Source organism: Fistularia commersonii, chromosome 14 (genome assembly GCF_037954325.1).
Source record: "Fistularia commersonii isolate RoL2024-O1a breed Wild chromosome 14, RoL_Fcom_v1.0, whole genome shotgun sequence".
Taxonomy (NCBI): domain Eukaryota; kingdom Metazoa; phylum Chordata; class Actinopteri; order Syngnathiformes; family Fistulariidae; genus Fistularia; species Fistularia commersonii.
Genome location: NC_141297.1, coordinates 16,247,665 through 16,262,410, shown reverse-complemented (window position 1 = coordinate 16,262,410; position 14,746 = coordinate 16,247,665). Strand labels below are relative to the sequence as shown.

At 42.7% G+C, this 14,746-nt stretch overlaps 1 protein-coding gene across 5 annotated transcripts; it reads left to right on the top strand.

The window, feature by feature from the left end:
* Window positions 1-4,132: 4,132 nt before the first annotated feature.
* Window positions 4,133-14,209, top strand: pcmtd2b (protein-L-isoaspartate (D-aspartate) O-methyltransferase domain containing 2b). 5 transcript variants are annotated; one of them, XM_086159636.1, is made up of 8 exons: window positions 4,139-4,257; window positions 4,946-5,052; window positions 5,848-6,007; window positions 8,010-8,160; window positions 8,683-8,785; window positions 8,874-9,045; window positions 9,752-9,875; window positions 11,532-14,209. In XM_086159636.1, exons 3-8 carry the CDS (start codon window positions 5,852-5,854, stop codon window positions 12,107-12,109), a joined length of 1,284 nt encoding a protein of 427 aa, XP_086015762.1. In that variant the 5' UTR covers window positions 4,139-4,257; window positions 4,946-5,052; window positions 5,848-5,851; the 3' UTR covers window positions 12,110-14,209. The 5 variants fall into 5 exon arrangements, with proteins under 5 accessions (XP_086015760.1, XP_086015762.1, XP_086015761.1 ...); XM_086159635.1 differs by having other exon boundaries at window positions 4,946-5,062; XM_086159638.1 differs by lacking the exon at window positions 4,139-4,257 and adding an exon at window positions 4,291-4,682.
* The last annotated feature ends 537 nt before the right edge of the window (window positions 14,210-14,746 follow it).

Sequence of the window (14,746 nt, the reverse complement as noted above, 5' to 3'; positions counted from 1 at the left end):
CTGAGAGGACTGAAGAGAACAGACACGAGTAAAGGGAGATACAATGTAAGGTAAAGATAGAAGAAGCAAAGGCAAAACAATGGCTGTATGATGACTTGTATGCTTGGTTGGATGGTAAGGAGGGAGGGAATGATCTATACAGGTTGGCCAAACAGAGAAATAACGATGGATGTACAACAGGTCTGGGTGATGAAGGATGGAGAGGGAAATGTATTGCCAGATGCTAGAAGAGTAATGGGCAGATGGAACGAGTACATTGAAGAACTGATGAATGTGGAAAGTGAATGGAAAGTACAGAGAAGGTCAGCTGCATTGTGTTTTTGGAGAACTAGAAAAAGTATATGACAGGGTGCCAGGAGAGGTGCTCTGGTATTGTATGAGGAAGTTTGGAGTGGCAAAGAAGTATGTTAGACTGGTGCAGGACATGTATGCTAGCTGTGAGACAGTGGTGCAGTGTGCTGTAGGGGTAACAGAGAGATTCAAGGTGGAGGTATGACTCCATCAGGGATCAGTTATGAGTCCCTTCTTGTTTGCAGCGGTGATGGACAGGCTGACAGATGAGGTTAGACAGGAATCTCTATGGATCATAATGTTTGCAGATGACATTGTGATCTGCAGTGAGAGCAGAGACCAGGTCAAGGAAAATCAAGAGGTGGAAGTATACGCTGGAAAGGAGAGGAATGAAAGTTCGTAGCAGCAAGACAAAGTATATGTGTGTGAATGAGAGGAACTCGGGTGGAACAGTGAGGCTACAGGGAGTGGAGATCAAGAAATTGGAGGATTTCAGGTTTTCATTAGGACCCACTGCCCTTCCACTCTTCATCCTCCTCAATGCCTTCCTTGCTTCACTTTTACTAATCTCTGCTACTTTATGGTCTACAAAAGTCACCTCTTCTACCCTTGCCTCTCTTTCATTTTCCTCATTCATCAGCTCTTCAAAGTACTCTTTCCATCTTCCCATTATTCTTCTAGCATCCGTCAGTACATTTCCCTCTTTGTCCTTAATCACCCAGACCTGTTGTACATCCTTTCCATCTCTATCTCTCTCTTTTCCCAACTTGTGTAAATCATTCTCTCCCTCCTTACTGTCCAATCGAGCTTCCTCTTTGCTAGTCACTTTCTCTGTATATACTCCCACACTTTCTTGTTCAACCACCAAGTCTCCTTATCTACTTTCCTTCCAGACAACACACCAATTACTTTCCTACCTGTCTCCCTGATCACTTTTGCTGAAGTTGTCCTGTCATCCGGAAGCTCTTCCTGACCACCCAGAGTCTTCCTCACCTCCTCTCTGGAAAGTCGTGCTCTTTCAAAGCGCCGAGAAAGTCCAGGGCGGGTATCAAGCGACAGCTGTGGACGCCAGCAGCTGTTTATCAGAGACTCGAGACATGGAATACAGTTTCTGGTGGACACTGGCTCGCAAAAGTGCCTGCTCCCCCCAAAGCAAGCAGATATCCAGGCCAGAGGCAGCAGCCTGCTACTAAGAGCCGCTAACGGGTCCTCTATAATGACTTTTGGCTCAAGGTTGTGTCTGTTGCTTTGGCGTCCACCATTTTGATTGGGACTTTGACATCAACTCCATCATGGTCCCCATCATCGGCCCCTGACTTTCTGTGCACCAACAGCCTACTTGTGAATGTCGCCAACCGCTGTTTAATTGCCTGTCTTTTGCCACCTATCCGTGTGAGACAGGGGGTTGGGCCATGAACGCACACTAATTTTTTATCATCAGGGGATGTGTACCAACATTTGCTGACAAATTTTCCGTTGCGAAACACGGTGTGACGCACGTCATCCCTACAGTGAGCCTGCATGATCCCAAACAGATGCGACTCCTTGGCGCAATGAAGCCCGCAACCCCTAAAGAGGAGTTCACTACCATTGAGCGTCTTGGGATCTTGAGGCATTCCACAGCCCATGGGCCTCCCCGCTCCACACGCTGCCCAAGGCTGACATGTTGCGGTGCCCTTTTGGCGACTTTCACTGGTTGAACAATGTCACTGCAAACGACCACTACCCAAACCCCACTTTCAGGATTTCTCCGCGCAGCTGTTGGGCGCCACCATCTTTTCCACGGTGGACCTGTTGCAAAATTATCACCAGGTGCCCGTGCACGGAGGACGTGCCCAAGACCACAGTGATCACCCCATTTCGGCTTTTCCAGTTCCTGCACATGCCATTCGGCTTGAAGGTAGTCGCTTGGACCTTTCAGAGGCTCATAGTGCTGCGTAACCTTGCTTTTTGGTTGTCTATCTGGACATTCTGTTGGCCAGCCCATCGGCTGATGAGCACCTAGAGGACCTGACAGGTTTTCCATCATTTTAACAAACATGGCCTCATAGTCAATACAGTTAATTGTCAGTTTGGACCACCAGTGATTGATCTCTTAGGGCATCACATTTCGCCACAAGGTGTGGTCCTATTGTGTTCAAGGGTGCAAGGAACAGCTGATTTTCCTTGCCCGGTCCCAGTCAGGGCATTGCAGGAGTTCTTGGGCATAGTAGATTTCTACAACCGTTTCCTCCCTCAATGCACACATCCTCCTTTGCGGTCCAGGCAGCGTGGCTCAGGTCAGAGCAGCCATCCTTGAAACCGAACAATTCCTGGTTCGATTGTCATGTTCCTCCTAGCCAGTCAAATTTGTGTCGAGCAAGATACTGAAAATCTAACTGCTGCTGAGCTGCCTACTGCTCATAGTTATCCATAATGGGTTAAACGCAGTGGTGAAATTTGACTGATGTTCTGCTCTACATATAACTGAATGTGACAATAAAGATATTTCCTCTCTCTCTTATTCTTATACTGTACAATAGCATACCACCCTCAAGCTAACAGTTTCTGCGAATGGTCCCTCAAGCCAGCACAGTGGGCTTCACTCTCTGACAGCAACTGAGTAGACCATTTACCGTGGGTTAAGCTGGGGCTATGTTCAATCCCTATGGACGACGCGTCGCTCACCAAATTGGTTCTCAGTCAGCCGCCATGAGTCCTCGAGGAATTTTTGCTAGAGCGATCTACTCCTCCAACCCATTTGCCCGCAGAGCCTTTCTTATACAACAGCTCTCAGGTTCCAGGCCCCATTCAGCACTGTTTCCTACAGTCTTTTGTGCCAGCAGAGCTCAGGTCGGCTCAGTTTGTGTCTGTGAGACATGATACTCACTGCTCGCCTCTTCAACCCCCGTATGACAGGCCATAATGGGTTCTGGAGACAATTCTCAAAAGTTTTGTCCTGGATATGGGCAGGAGTTGGGAACAGGGCATGCTGGATTGGCTGAAGCCAGCCTGAGTGCCTGAGGAAGTTGTGTTTCCTTTTCAGTTTCCCCACTGAAGTGACTTTCCTTCCGGGACTTCAGCAGTGTCTCCACAGGTCAAATGTCCGGTACCTCCCACTACTTCAACCGAGGGACGACGCAGTCGTTATGGCAGGCTGCTCAAGCCCCCCATGAGGGACTGGTATGTTTTAGGAGTCCCTTTTGGGTGTTGGGCTGTGGCTGACACTGGGTGGCGTAGCCTCACCCCAATGGACCAGGGGCTGGGGGCGTGGTTTAGGTTGAGGGGAATTGTGTTGCTTGAAAAATTGGAGTTTTTTGGAATTTAGAATTTCAATTTTTGTAAGTCGCTCTGGATGAAAGTGGCTGCTAAATGACTGCAATGTAATGTAATGCTTTAGTGCTTGTTAAATAAAGCTTGAACCTGTCCAAGGCTCCTCCATCCGTTCTTGCAACACCACAGCATCACTTATATAAGATTACCTAATCAGTCTGTGTTGTGGGAGGATGTGATTTCAAATAGGGGTGGCAAATAGCATACTATAAAATATTAACTCCTCAAATACTCAAACACACTGAATGAAAGGGGGGATGAATTGTAAATGAACACATTGAATTCATCGTCATTCCAGAGGTGTGCCAGTAGGCACTGTCACGGTTGAACTTTTGTCTCAAACTCAAGTCATGTGAATTTAATGAAGGAAAATACAAATTTGGGAGCTCAAGAATATTTAAATGCTACCTAAAATGACGAAACACGAATGTTTTCAAGTAATGCTTCGGTTGTTTGGGCTTGTCCAGTGGAGAATGTAGGTCACCGTGCACTCATGCGGCCGTCGTGAAACGTGCTTTACGTGTGACGTCAGCGCGTAAGCTGGCTGAATGTTTACATCCAGTGGCGGTGTTTCCGTCCGGAGCCACCGACAACAAAGGGCTGAACGGCTGGAAGCTCGCAGGCACCGGCGATTTCCACCGGTTTCTATAGACGGTATGTTAGTGGCGAGGCTCCACTAGAGCTCTTCGGGGGCCCCCGAGTCGAAAGCTAAACCATTAGCTGGAGCTGTTGTCATGTCTGCCCCAAGCGGCTTCCTTGTTTTGTAAAGAGGGGAGCTATGTTGTTCGTGCTGACCTTGTTGTGACGTGACAGGTCGTATCAGAAGTGTTGTCGTTGTTTTAACCGGTTGTTTGAATCCCGTTTGACCGTGTAATTGTATCATTTTTTTCACCTGCGTCGTGCGATCAACCACTGCTCGTGCCTGCGTGCACCCGGATGACGCACTCCTGTCGATCGATTAAAATAATACCACTAACAGAACTAATTCTCCCGCATCGGGGAATAAACTGCATGACGCCAGATGGCCCGGTTGGTGTGGACGTGCTTAGCCTAGTAGCCCAGTAAACCACATATTCAATGTAAGTAACCACAGCGCCCCTAACGGCCAACACAACTGCATTTACTTTGTAGCCAGGAAAATGTTGTCCATGAGGTCTAAAATTAGTCCTCATTCATTTTCAGTTCTTCATGCTACCATTTCAGCTGAGCCAAGAGAAGTTGTGCCAGGAATATTTAACTCTTCTTCTCTTCCCTCCTCTCACCACCTTTTGTCCTTTAACACCCTCTGCAGTCTGTGATCTGTGACACTTGATGTGCGCTTTCTGTCATTTTAACACCGCAGTGGCAACAGCTGCATCCCACCTCCACGCCTCTGCCAAGATACGGGTGTCAAGTCATTTCCACTTTTTGGGCGTAGAGAAATTGCACATTCACACCCAGACGAGGACTGTAAGCAAATGTGTGTGATTAGTATGATGACGTGCAGCTTATTCTATTAATTTATTTGATATTATAACTACATGCATTGGCCAAGCCTTAAACATGTCGCAGGTGTGAAACTGTGTTATTTCAGTCCTGCTTCTCCGATGCTTCTTCACAACATTACATTTTTAGTGGAGTTAGTGTCCAGGTGAAGTCACTGACATGAGATCAGTATCCAGTGGCAATTGTTTCTTTGAGTTTTCTTTGGTGTATTTTGCGACTTGAGCCCACACATCTGCCTCCCAATTTTTCATACACCCATAAATAATAGTAGAGAGCAGTGAGGTAATTTAATTTGAATTTGTTAGTTGTGAAAGTCAAAGCTACTTTGTCTCCTGAGTTATAGCAGCTATTGTCTTAAAATCGTGGAGGAAATGTTCCTAAAATTACCAGGCGATAATCAAGGCAATCAAAAGTAAAGTACAGAGCAACATGTTTAAATGTTTAAACGTTTATAATTCGTGAATGTACTATTTTGAAAAGTCTGACTTTTTCCTGCACCCATTCCTAATTTAGTGTAGATATAGTTATTCTATAAAGGAAGAATACATTAACTTAAACATGTATGGATACAATAGCCACTGTTCATTAATAATTCCTTGAAAACTGAGAGCATTTTAATTGCTAAAATAATGAACTTGTTTGTTTTTGTTTTTTTCATAAATATGAAGTCCGATATAATACATGGCAGAATGATCGGATTTTTGAAGCTAAAATATGTTTTGAAATGCAATTTGACTTTCATTATGCCACGACCTTCAGCACCATGGGAGGAGCTGTGAGTGCAGGCGAGGACAACGATGACCTGATCGACAACCTGAAGGAGGCATACTACATCCGCTCAGACCTGGTGGAGCGGGCCTTCAGAGCGATCGATCGGGCTGACTACTACCTGGACGAGTACCGGGACAATGCCTACAAGGTATGTGATGGGATGGAGGGAAAATGGAACAAACTGGCTGGAAGGTTGATGATGGAGTGACACACCGACAATGTTAAAGGTGCAATTTTAGATGCTTTTCAACCAAAAGTACCGACAACCATTGGCTCTAGAGTTGGCTCTTCTTCTTCTTCTTCCCCTTTGAGCTTTTCCCTTCAGAGGTCGCCACAGCGAATCAACTTTCTCCATCTAACTCTATTCTCTGTATCCTCCTCTCTCACAGCAACTGCCTTCATATCCTCTCTCACTACATCTATAAATCTTCTCTTTCGTCTTCCTTGAAACCTCCTGCCTGGCAGCTCCAATTCCAGCATCCGTCTACCAACATATTCACTATCCCTCCTCTGTACATGACTGAACCATCTCAGTGTGGGTTCTCTGACCTTCTCTCCAAAACATCTCACATGTACTGTTCCTCTGATAGACTCATTCCTGATCCTATCCATCCTGGTCACTCCCAAAGAGAAACTTAGCATCTTCTGTCCTCCTGTCTTTTCGTCACTGGAACTTATTCTAGGCCATACAGCATCGCTGGTCTCACCACTGTCTTGAACACCTTTCATTTCAAAAAAGGTTCCTATAGTTCTATATTGTCTGGATGTCCATTCTAACTAGAGCAAATACTCAAGCTGTGAGAATTTACCATTTCATGGAGAATATTAGCTCATTTTGAATTTGATGTCAGCAACACATCTCTTTGAACAGAGTGATTTTTACAATCGTGTTGCATCCTCTCATTACAACACCCACCTGTAAAGGTCTGGGAAGTGAGGAGACAAGTTGTTGGCGTTTCAGGAGAGGAATGTTAAAACAGAATGCCTTTGCAGAAGAGGAGTCCAGGTGCTCAACTGGACTGTAGACTTTTCACCCATTAAAAACATTTGGAACATCATAAAACTAAAAAATCCTGTAATGTTACCCCAGGACAGTTAAGCGCTAGAATCCTCCATTAGACAAGACTGGAATGATGGATACAATACATGGTTTAGCATTGGCATCCTGAAATATGCATGTTGTTCCTGAAAGAGAAGTCTGGATGGGAGCAGATGTTGCTCTAAAATCTCTTTGTACCTTTCATTGTTGGCGGCTGCACAGATGTGTAAGTGACTTCGAAATTTCATATCAAGGAACATTTTTCTGAAATTGTTTTGGAACTTTTAGACACAATTTGTCACAGATAGTTGAACCTCTGCCCATCTGGAGATCTGAGACGCTGACTCTGAAATGTTCCTTTTATATCCAGTCATGTTACTGACTTGTTGCCGGTTAACTCAGTTAGTTGTCAAATGCTCCTCCCCCTGCTTTTGATTTGTACCAGTTTCTTTCCCGACCTCGTGTTGCCCTGTTCCATGAAATGGTGGAATGTCTCAGTGTCAACATTTGGTGTCTTTTTTTATGTTCTATAGGAAATGAAATAATGGGTTTATGAAATTTGCAAATCATTGTATTTTCTTTTTATTTGCATTTTACACATTGTCCCAAGTGTTTGGGAATTGGGATATTTAGTTTTGTTTGTAAGAACTTTGTTCTGGCATCACTAACCAAGCTGCAGAAGTTCCCCGCTCAGGGGGAAGGGAGACCTTCCAAGGGATCAGTAACCCATGAAAGTGATTGGATGAGAACTAGTTTGTTTCATTTCACTAACCATGTCACTGTTTTGACCCTCAAAATATCAACCCGTAAACAAGATGATCGATTGGTTGTTGCTTTTTTGCATTTATTTGGCAAAAGTCATGAAAATGTATTAAATAAACATTGAATCATCAGAAAAATGGTAAATGAAAAGAAAACATACAATAAAGGACTAATAGCACCAATTGTTATGCGGCTTTCGCAGAGCCCTTCTACAGTAGAAACACAAACCGAAAGGATCTTATGGAACCTTGAAGAGACACTTGTAGTGACGGCTCTGGATGCCTTTGACTGAATTGCCTTAGAGGCAGACGATGTTCTCTGGGTAAAGTCTGTTTTATGTTTTTGTTAGGACCTGGCATGGAGGCATGGAAATATCCACCTCTCTGCTCCGTGTATCTACTCTGAGGTGATGGAGGCGCTGGACCTCCACCCTGGCCTCTCCTTCCTCAATCTGGGCAGTGGGACAGGCTACCTCAGCACAATGGTCGGCCTCATACTGGGTAGGTGGCTGCTTACTGTCAATCTGGTAGCACCTGAACATTGGAGATCGTTTGAGAGGACAATCTCAGAGCTACAAAATTAATCATATCAAAACACAAGGGGCCACTGTGGATGCTGCATTTTCACTGAAATTAAGTAAACAACAAAAATTAGTTTGAAACAATCTTTTCATCGTATCACAAAACGATCTCAAGTTATTAGATGGTTGCGCTGTAAGAAAAAGTTGTTGGTTTAAAATTCTGCAGTAACATTCAGTGAGTGTCACCACTCATCATTGAAAATGTATGATGTTCGAAAATAAAATCGTAGCATTACAAAGCCGTGAAAGCTTTTATTTTGCATAGCAGACATTTTCCTCTAGACAAACTCAGGACGTCCAGAGCTGCAATTAAAAGGGTTAAAAAGGGTTGTTTATGGTTGATTGAACATAGACATTTGAATGTTAAATTTATAAAATGTAATTAGTGTGTATAAAAATACAAACTTCTTGGTATGTATGGTGTGTGTGCGTACTGCTCCAGGACCCCTCGGTGTAAATCACGGTATAGAGCTGCATGCCGACGTCATCGAATACGCCTTGCAGAAGCTGGACTGCTTCATCAAAACCAGCGACAGTTTTGACAAGTGGGTGAAAAAACATTTTCGATCTGCGTGCTGGGTTATTGTGTGCGTCACTGTACAGTGTCTGAGATCTGTGTACTTCCATGGGCAGGTTTGAGTTCTGCGAGCCATCGTTTGTGGTGGGAAACTGCCTTGATATTCCCCCTGAGAGCCGTCAGTACGACAGGGTGTATTGCGGGGCAGGCGTACAGAAGGACCACGAGGACTACATGAAGAGCCTACTGAAGGTGGGGGGCATCCTGGTGATGCCTCTGGAGGAGAAGGTGAATTCCTCATGATTTTTATCATCCTCTTTATCGTCCCCTGCCTTCGGTTAACTTTTGCTCTGGTATTTTCGTGGTGAAGTAGTATGTGCCATTTCAGTTGATTATCAATTAATGTTAATTGTAAGTTTAGCTGAAATTACACTTCCATTTCATTGCCAATGATTCTGTTAGTTTTTGTTTTTTTTTTCTTAGTGGATTATAGCAATTGTAAGCACAATATTTTGGGCTTTTTCTGCGCTAGGTAATGACTCAAATGTGTTGCCAAAATCAACAAAACTGATTCTTTATACTGGCGGTTAACTGCGATGTGAACAAACTTCAGCTCCAGCATATTTGTTGACTCAATCGGCTCTTTGACAAAATAAGAACTTTAACATGAATTCCCCAACCATCATCTTCTTGTTGAACAGCAAGAGACCAGCAAGAGACCAGCAAGAGTTGAAATGCGAGTTGAAATGTTTAACGGGAAATGAACAGTAGTGTAATATCATCATGTGGCACCTTGTGATTTGCTGTTTGATGACACTGTCTGCACTAAGTTGAGATGTTTGTAGCTTAGTTTCAGATGTGTTTTCCTCTTGGTTTAAGATGGTCTCAGAAGTGACTCTGTGACTAAAGATTTTAACAGCAGAGCAGCCTGTTGCGGTCTCCTCAAGTGATTTAAAAAGCACCTGCTACATTCAGTTTGCTGTGTTACCTTCAGCTGACGAAGATCACGCGCACTGGAATCAACAGCTGGGAGACCAAGAAGATCATCTCAGTGTCCTTTGCTCCTCTGGTGCTTCCGAAACACAACGCCAACGGCAGACCCAGGACTGTTCCGCTGCGTGAGTCAAACACTGCACCCCTAAAATTGAAAAGAAGTGTAAGGATGTGGGTCAAGAGCTCAAGAGTGTAAGAGCACTCCTGAAGCAGATTTTAGAGCTGGTTGGTATTGCAATACAATGAATATTGCAAAAGTCATCAGTCCCTTTTTAATCCTACAAATTGATCCTGCTTTTTTTGCTGTTTCCCACAGATGTAATTCACTTATATGGATAGGATGTCAACATAGAGACAGAATCAGTAAATTTTCCATAAATCAAACACTATGGAAATAACAATCAGTTATACACAGGCATTTTCTCATATTGTCAATGCAGCAATGCTCTATTTATAATTCTCTCCAAAAACCAACAAAGTCACTTGCGCTGCCCAGCTCTTCACCTGCATTCTAGCAGCTTCCTTAGTCCGACCATGTCATCGTAACCCTCTGTTGTGAAAACGGAATACTGTGATCCAGAACCAGGCTGTGTGACAAAGCACAGTACAGTAACATCAATAATAACACGTGGTGAATCATATCCATCATGTCCATGACAACACCAATGAGACAACACCATTTTTGATATTCAAAGAATGCATATGAGGTCGCTGTCGGATAATATTTCGCATTTGACAGTAGGCTGATGTTTTGGCGAACCATTTCTCGATATGAATAGAAAGATAGATGCCATCGATGATAAGTGACAAGTTTTTCCAACCATCTTTACTTAAAGATATAGTTGAAAATAGGTCACATTTTCATATATTACAAATCAACCCTGCATACAAGATAAAACATGCATCATATTTGTTTTATTTCTGTTATCAGTATGTTTATGTGAGTTCATATGAACAATGTAAAGCTCTTATGCAAGGGTATCTCATTTTTGAAATTAGAATTAAACATGTTAAAATGTTCTTGTGTTGGGAGTTAATTCAATTGTATTCAGCCACTTCCCAAACTGTCCTTAAATTTTCCACCTAAAATGATTTAACTCACAGGAGAATCAGCTGTCTCCGAGGTCAGCGCGGAGCTGTTGTTATTGCTTACGTAACTGAAGCTCTGCGAAACAAATTCTCCTTAAGTCAGGATTCTTTTGTCTCCTTCTCAGTCCTTTAACCTGATTTCTGCCTCCTCCAATCCATTTCAGATTTCCAGCGTGTATTAATATGATCCTGACTTTCCCTGATCAACGGCTGAGTTTTCAAATCCAATCAAATCATTTCATTTTTTCTAAAATGATTGTTGTTTATTTATTAACTCATTGAAGAGCCACAAAAGATATTAAAGCTTCCTTCCACACAAAAGCTTCCTTTGAAAATTTTGAGTTGTGAACAAATATAATAATTATTCCTATTCTTAAGGATTATATATTATTATAATCATCTATTTTTACTTAATGTAGAGGCTATACTACTGGGTAATACAGCAGTTTAAAGAAATTGGCTTGTCTAATAGTCAGTGGTTAAGATGAGAAGTGTGCTTGATCTGCGTTTTCCTTCTCAGACAAAGGTCACGGTAGGAGTCTGCAACAAATGTTGACTCCTGTTATTTATTTTAACAGTGAGTGCAATGTATTCAATCTGTGTTATTCACGGTCCCTCAGCACCTCAGGACGGTCACACATGCAAACCTGAGAATCACTCTTATTTTGCTCTGTCCTCTCTTTTCTTGGCAGCAAAATATGAGGTTCGGACTTTACAGGAACTGGCTCGTATCTGCATTCGCCACACGCTCCGGGTGCCTCAGGACAGCAGCGCCAGTCAGTCTCGCGGCCGCGGCTCCTCCTTCAGCGTGGGCCGTGGTCTCGCCGTCGCTGGCCTCCACAAATACGGGCCCCGCTTCAAACGGCGTCGCATCCACCGCCGCCACTGCAACGCCCTGGTCCTTGCTACCCGGCAGACGACGGGGGGTGGTGGCACGTGCCCCGCCCCTTTGGACAGCAATAACAACCAGGAGGGTAGAGTGGATGACGAGGAGGAGGCTGGGACGGGGGAAAGGGAGGCCCGGAGACAGCTGAGGGGAAGCAGACGGGCCGGAGGCAGAAGTGTGGTGATGGTTGAGGAGGAGGAGACCGTGGAGGAGGAAGAAGAGGAGGAACAGGAGGAGGACGACGAGGAGGAGGAGGAGGAGGAGAAGGAGACAGGGGAACTGCTGCGCCCACCCCCAACTGTCAATCTGCTGAGGGAGCGAATCCTTGGCCTCCCTCTGCCGGAGCCCCTCAAGATGTTTCTGCTGTTTTACAGGGAGAAGTGACTTCTCTCACACCAGACTGTAGCGACTCCCCCCACACCCGCCACCACACCAACTTCTGATTGTTTTTTTGTGGGGGTGCGCTGAGGCAGAGTCTAAAGAATCCACAGTGTGGAAGGACTGTTATTTGAAGGATCTTCAGTGAGTGAGGATTAGTTTTAATTTATGTGTGTTTTCAATTCAGTTTTGTTAAAATTCAATCAGTTTAAAAAAAAATTAAGGGCAACAGCATCAAATATTTGAAGTTTAAAAAGTATATATTTACAAATATACCTTTTTTAATTACTTCCTGCATTTTTAATGCTATAATTTCATAATCAGATTCAAGTTGTTTGAAGCTGTTAATGAATAAAGCAATTCGCTGCAACATCACTGATCTTACTTAAACATACATCATCTTGAACCTCTTTTTTCTCCTAATATTTGAAAACTTGTTTTTCTGTCAACTTTTTACTTTTTTGTTCTCGGTAATTTCCTTCTGCTGGTTTTTAAACAGGATACTTGATAACAAGTTCATTAGAAATGCAAAATCTGATTCATGAATCAAGCGAAAAAATATATAATCTGAAATACTCTTTTACATAAACACCAAAGCACTGAAGCAAAACCAATAAGAAATAGTTAGATGAAATCCAACAACGCACTTTGAGGTCTTATCATGAGGTCTCCCAGCAAGGCAGGCTGCTCTAACAATGTGTGACCCAGAAGGGAAATGAATAGCATGGGCTCCCATGGAGGGAGTTTGGGATGGATACATAAAGACCTGTGTAGCTGCATCTTTCCATCCAATAATGACCAGATATAGATGAGCGTAAACAAGGGTAGTTGAGAGTTGTCTTTTTTCCACTTAGATATTTTTCAAAATGCAGACCAAACTGACCTGGGTGGATCTAAAATGGACCAACAGGAAAGAGAACCACTTAAAACAGGACCTGGACCTTCACCCCTGTGGGAATCTGCTCTTTTTCTGGTGGCAAATGGAAAAGTTAAACCTGTAAAACTTTGTGATTTTGTTTGGACATGTTAAGAACCACAGTGTTGACTTGAGAACCAGACCTAGATTACGTTCTGGTTCTCCTAGTGGTCTGAAGAGGCACAACATTGTAGAAGAGGGTGGTCTCGTCCATGTTCATATATTCAATGAAAGATGCGCATTTTCTTCTTTTTCCATTTCATGATAGTAGAACTTGTTGGAGACAAAGTGATGATTTAAAAATAACAGCTTGAAATATTGCTTTTTCTATAATGCAAAGGGTTCTGAGGACCAACTTTTTTTTTTTTTCATGGGGGTTTATGGGGTTTCATGGAGTTGTCCCAGCGATGAGATTCCGCCTGACAACATCGCCGCAGGTGAAAGCAAATCTATCCTTTGTTTCCATTTCAATCTTTAATATTCCGGTTTGTACACCAGCATGATGAAAACACAAATCAGTGTCTCTGAGCATCGACAGTGTGCCCCTGGTGTCTATCTCTCGTGATGATTTGATTTCAATGAGACTTGAAGTGTGTGTGCGTGTAGGAGCTTTTTTTCCTCTTTGTGAATCATAAAAAAGAAGTTGTTGACAGGTACATTTTATTTCTATTTTCCTGTTGAATGGGGCATTATTCTTCTTGTGTTGTGCCAAACTCACATCAAAATGATTTTGTCCAGCCCAGTGGTTTTTAAACAAGCAGGCTTCATTTCCTCCATTTCCAAAGCTGCGTTTTTCCTCCTGTAGGCCTTAGATCCTTGTGATTCAAACAGTTGTGTCTGCTGTCGAAGGGTTTTCCAGATTTATTTTATTTGCAGGAACTTCTACGAAGCATTTAAATATGAGAAACCTGCCTCAGCGTCGCTGCTTTGACCTTTTACCTTTTCACAAAAAGTTTATCATGAGTAAAAATGAAATATCTAAAAAGTATATGAATATGTATTAATACATGTTTTTTCTTCAGTTGTACATTGACATTATTCGTTACTTTTCATTGATAATTGAAAAAAAATCATGAAATTAAGAGATTAATCAATGATACAAATATTCAAGAATGGTCCATGAATATTGAGAAAATAACTGTAATCAAGGTGTAAATGTCAAGCATAGTGGAAATAAATATAATTTTAAGTCTATTTTTTGACTCAAGAGTCCCTTGAATCCAAACAGTCATGGTTTAGCAACATTTTATCAGAAAGCAAAATTTAAGAATTTCTATGTATCACTCTGAAACTCCCTTTTTTGAGATTCTTTGTTTTTTAAAGGCTCATGGTTGAACTGCAGCCTAAACTGGGAAATCTCTTGACATGAGGATGTCTGACCAGCAATATCAACTCAGATGGGGGTGAAAAAAGCTTACTGGGTCAAATTAAGGGCCCAGAAAATTGAGGTTATAATCTAAGTATTACACAGTGAACACTTTCATGATGGAAGTGTGTGTTGGATTCATTTTTACATCACCTGATGAAAACATTCATGCTGACCTATTTGATTTTTTTACTGAATGTAAACTACCATGACCATGTTTTGCACTTGACATTGAGGATGACTAGCTTACTTTTTTTTTCCAAGATAGAGCTGTAATATTGACTGCCCTTAATAAAGTTGATTTTACAAAAGCCAAAAGATTTTCTCAAACTTCATCTTTTTTTGACCAATGATTGTGTGA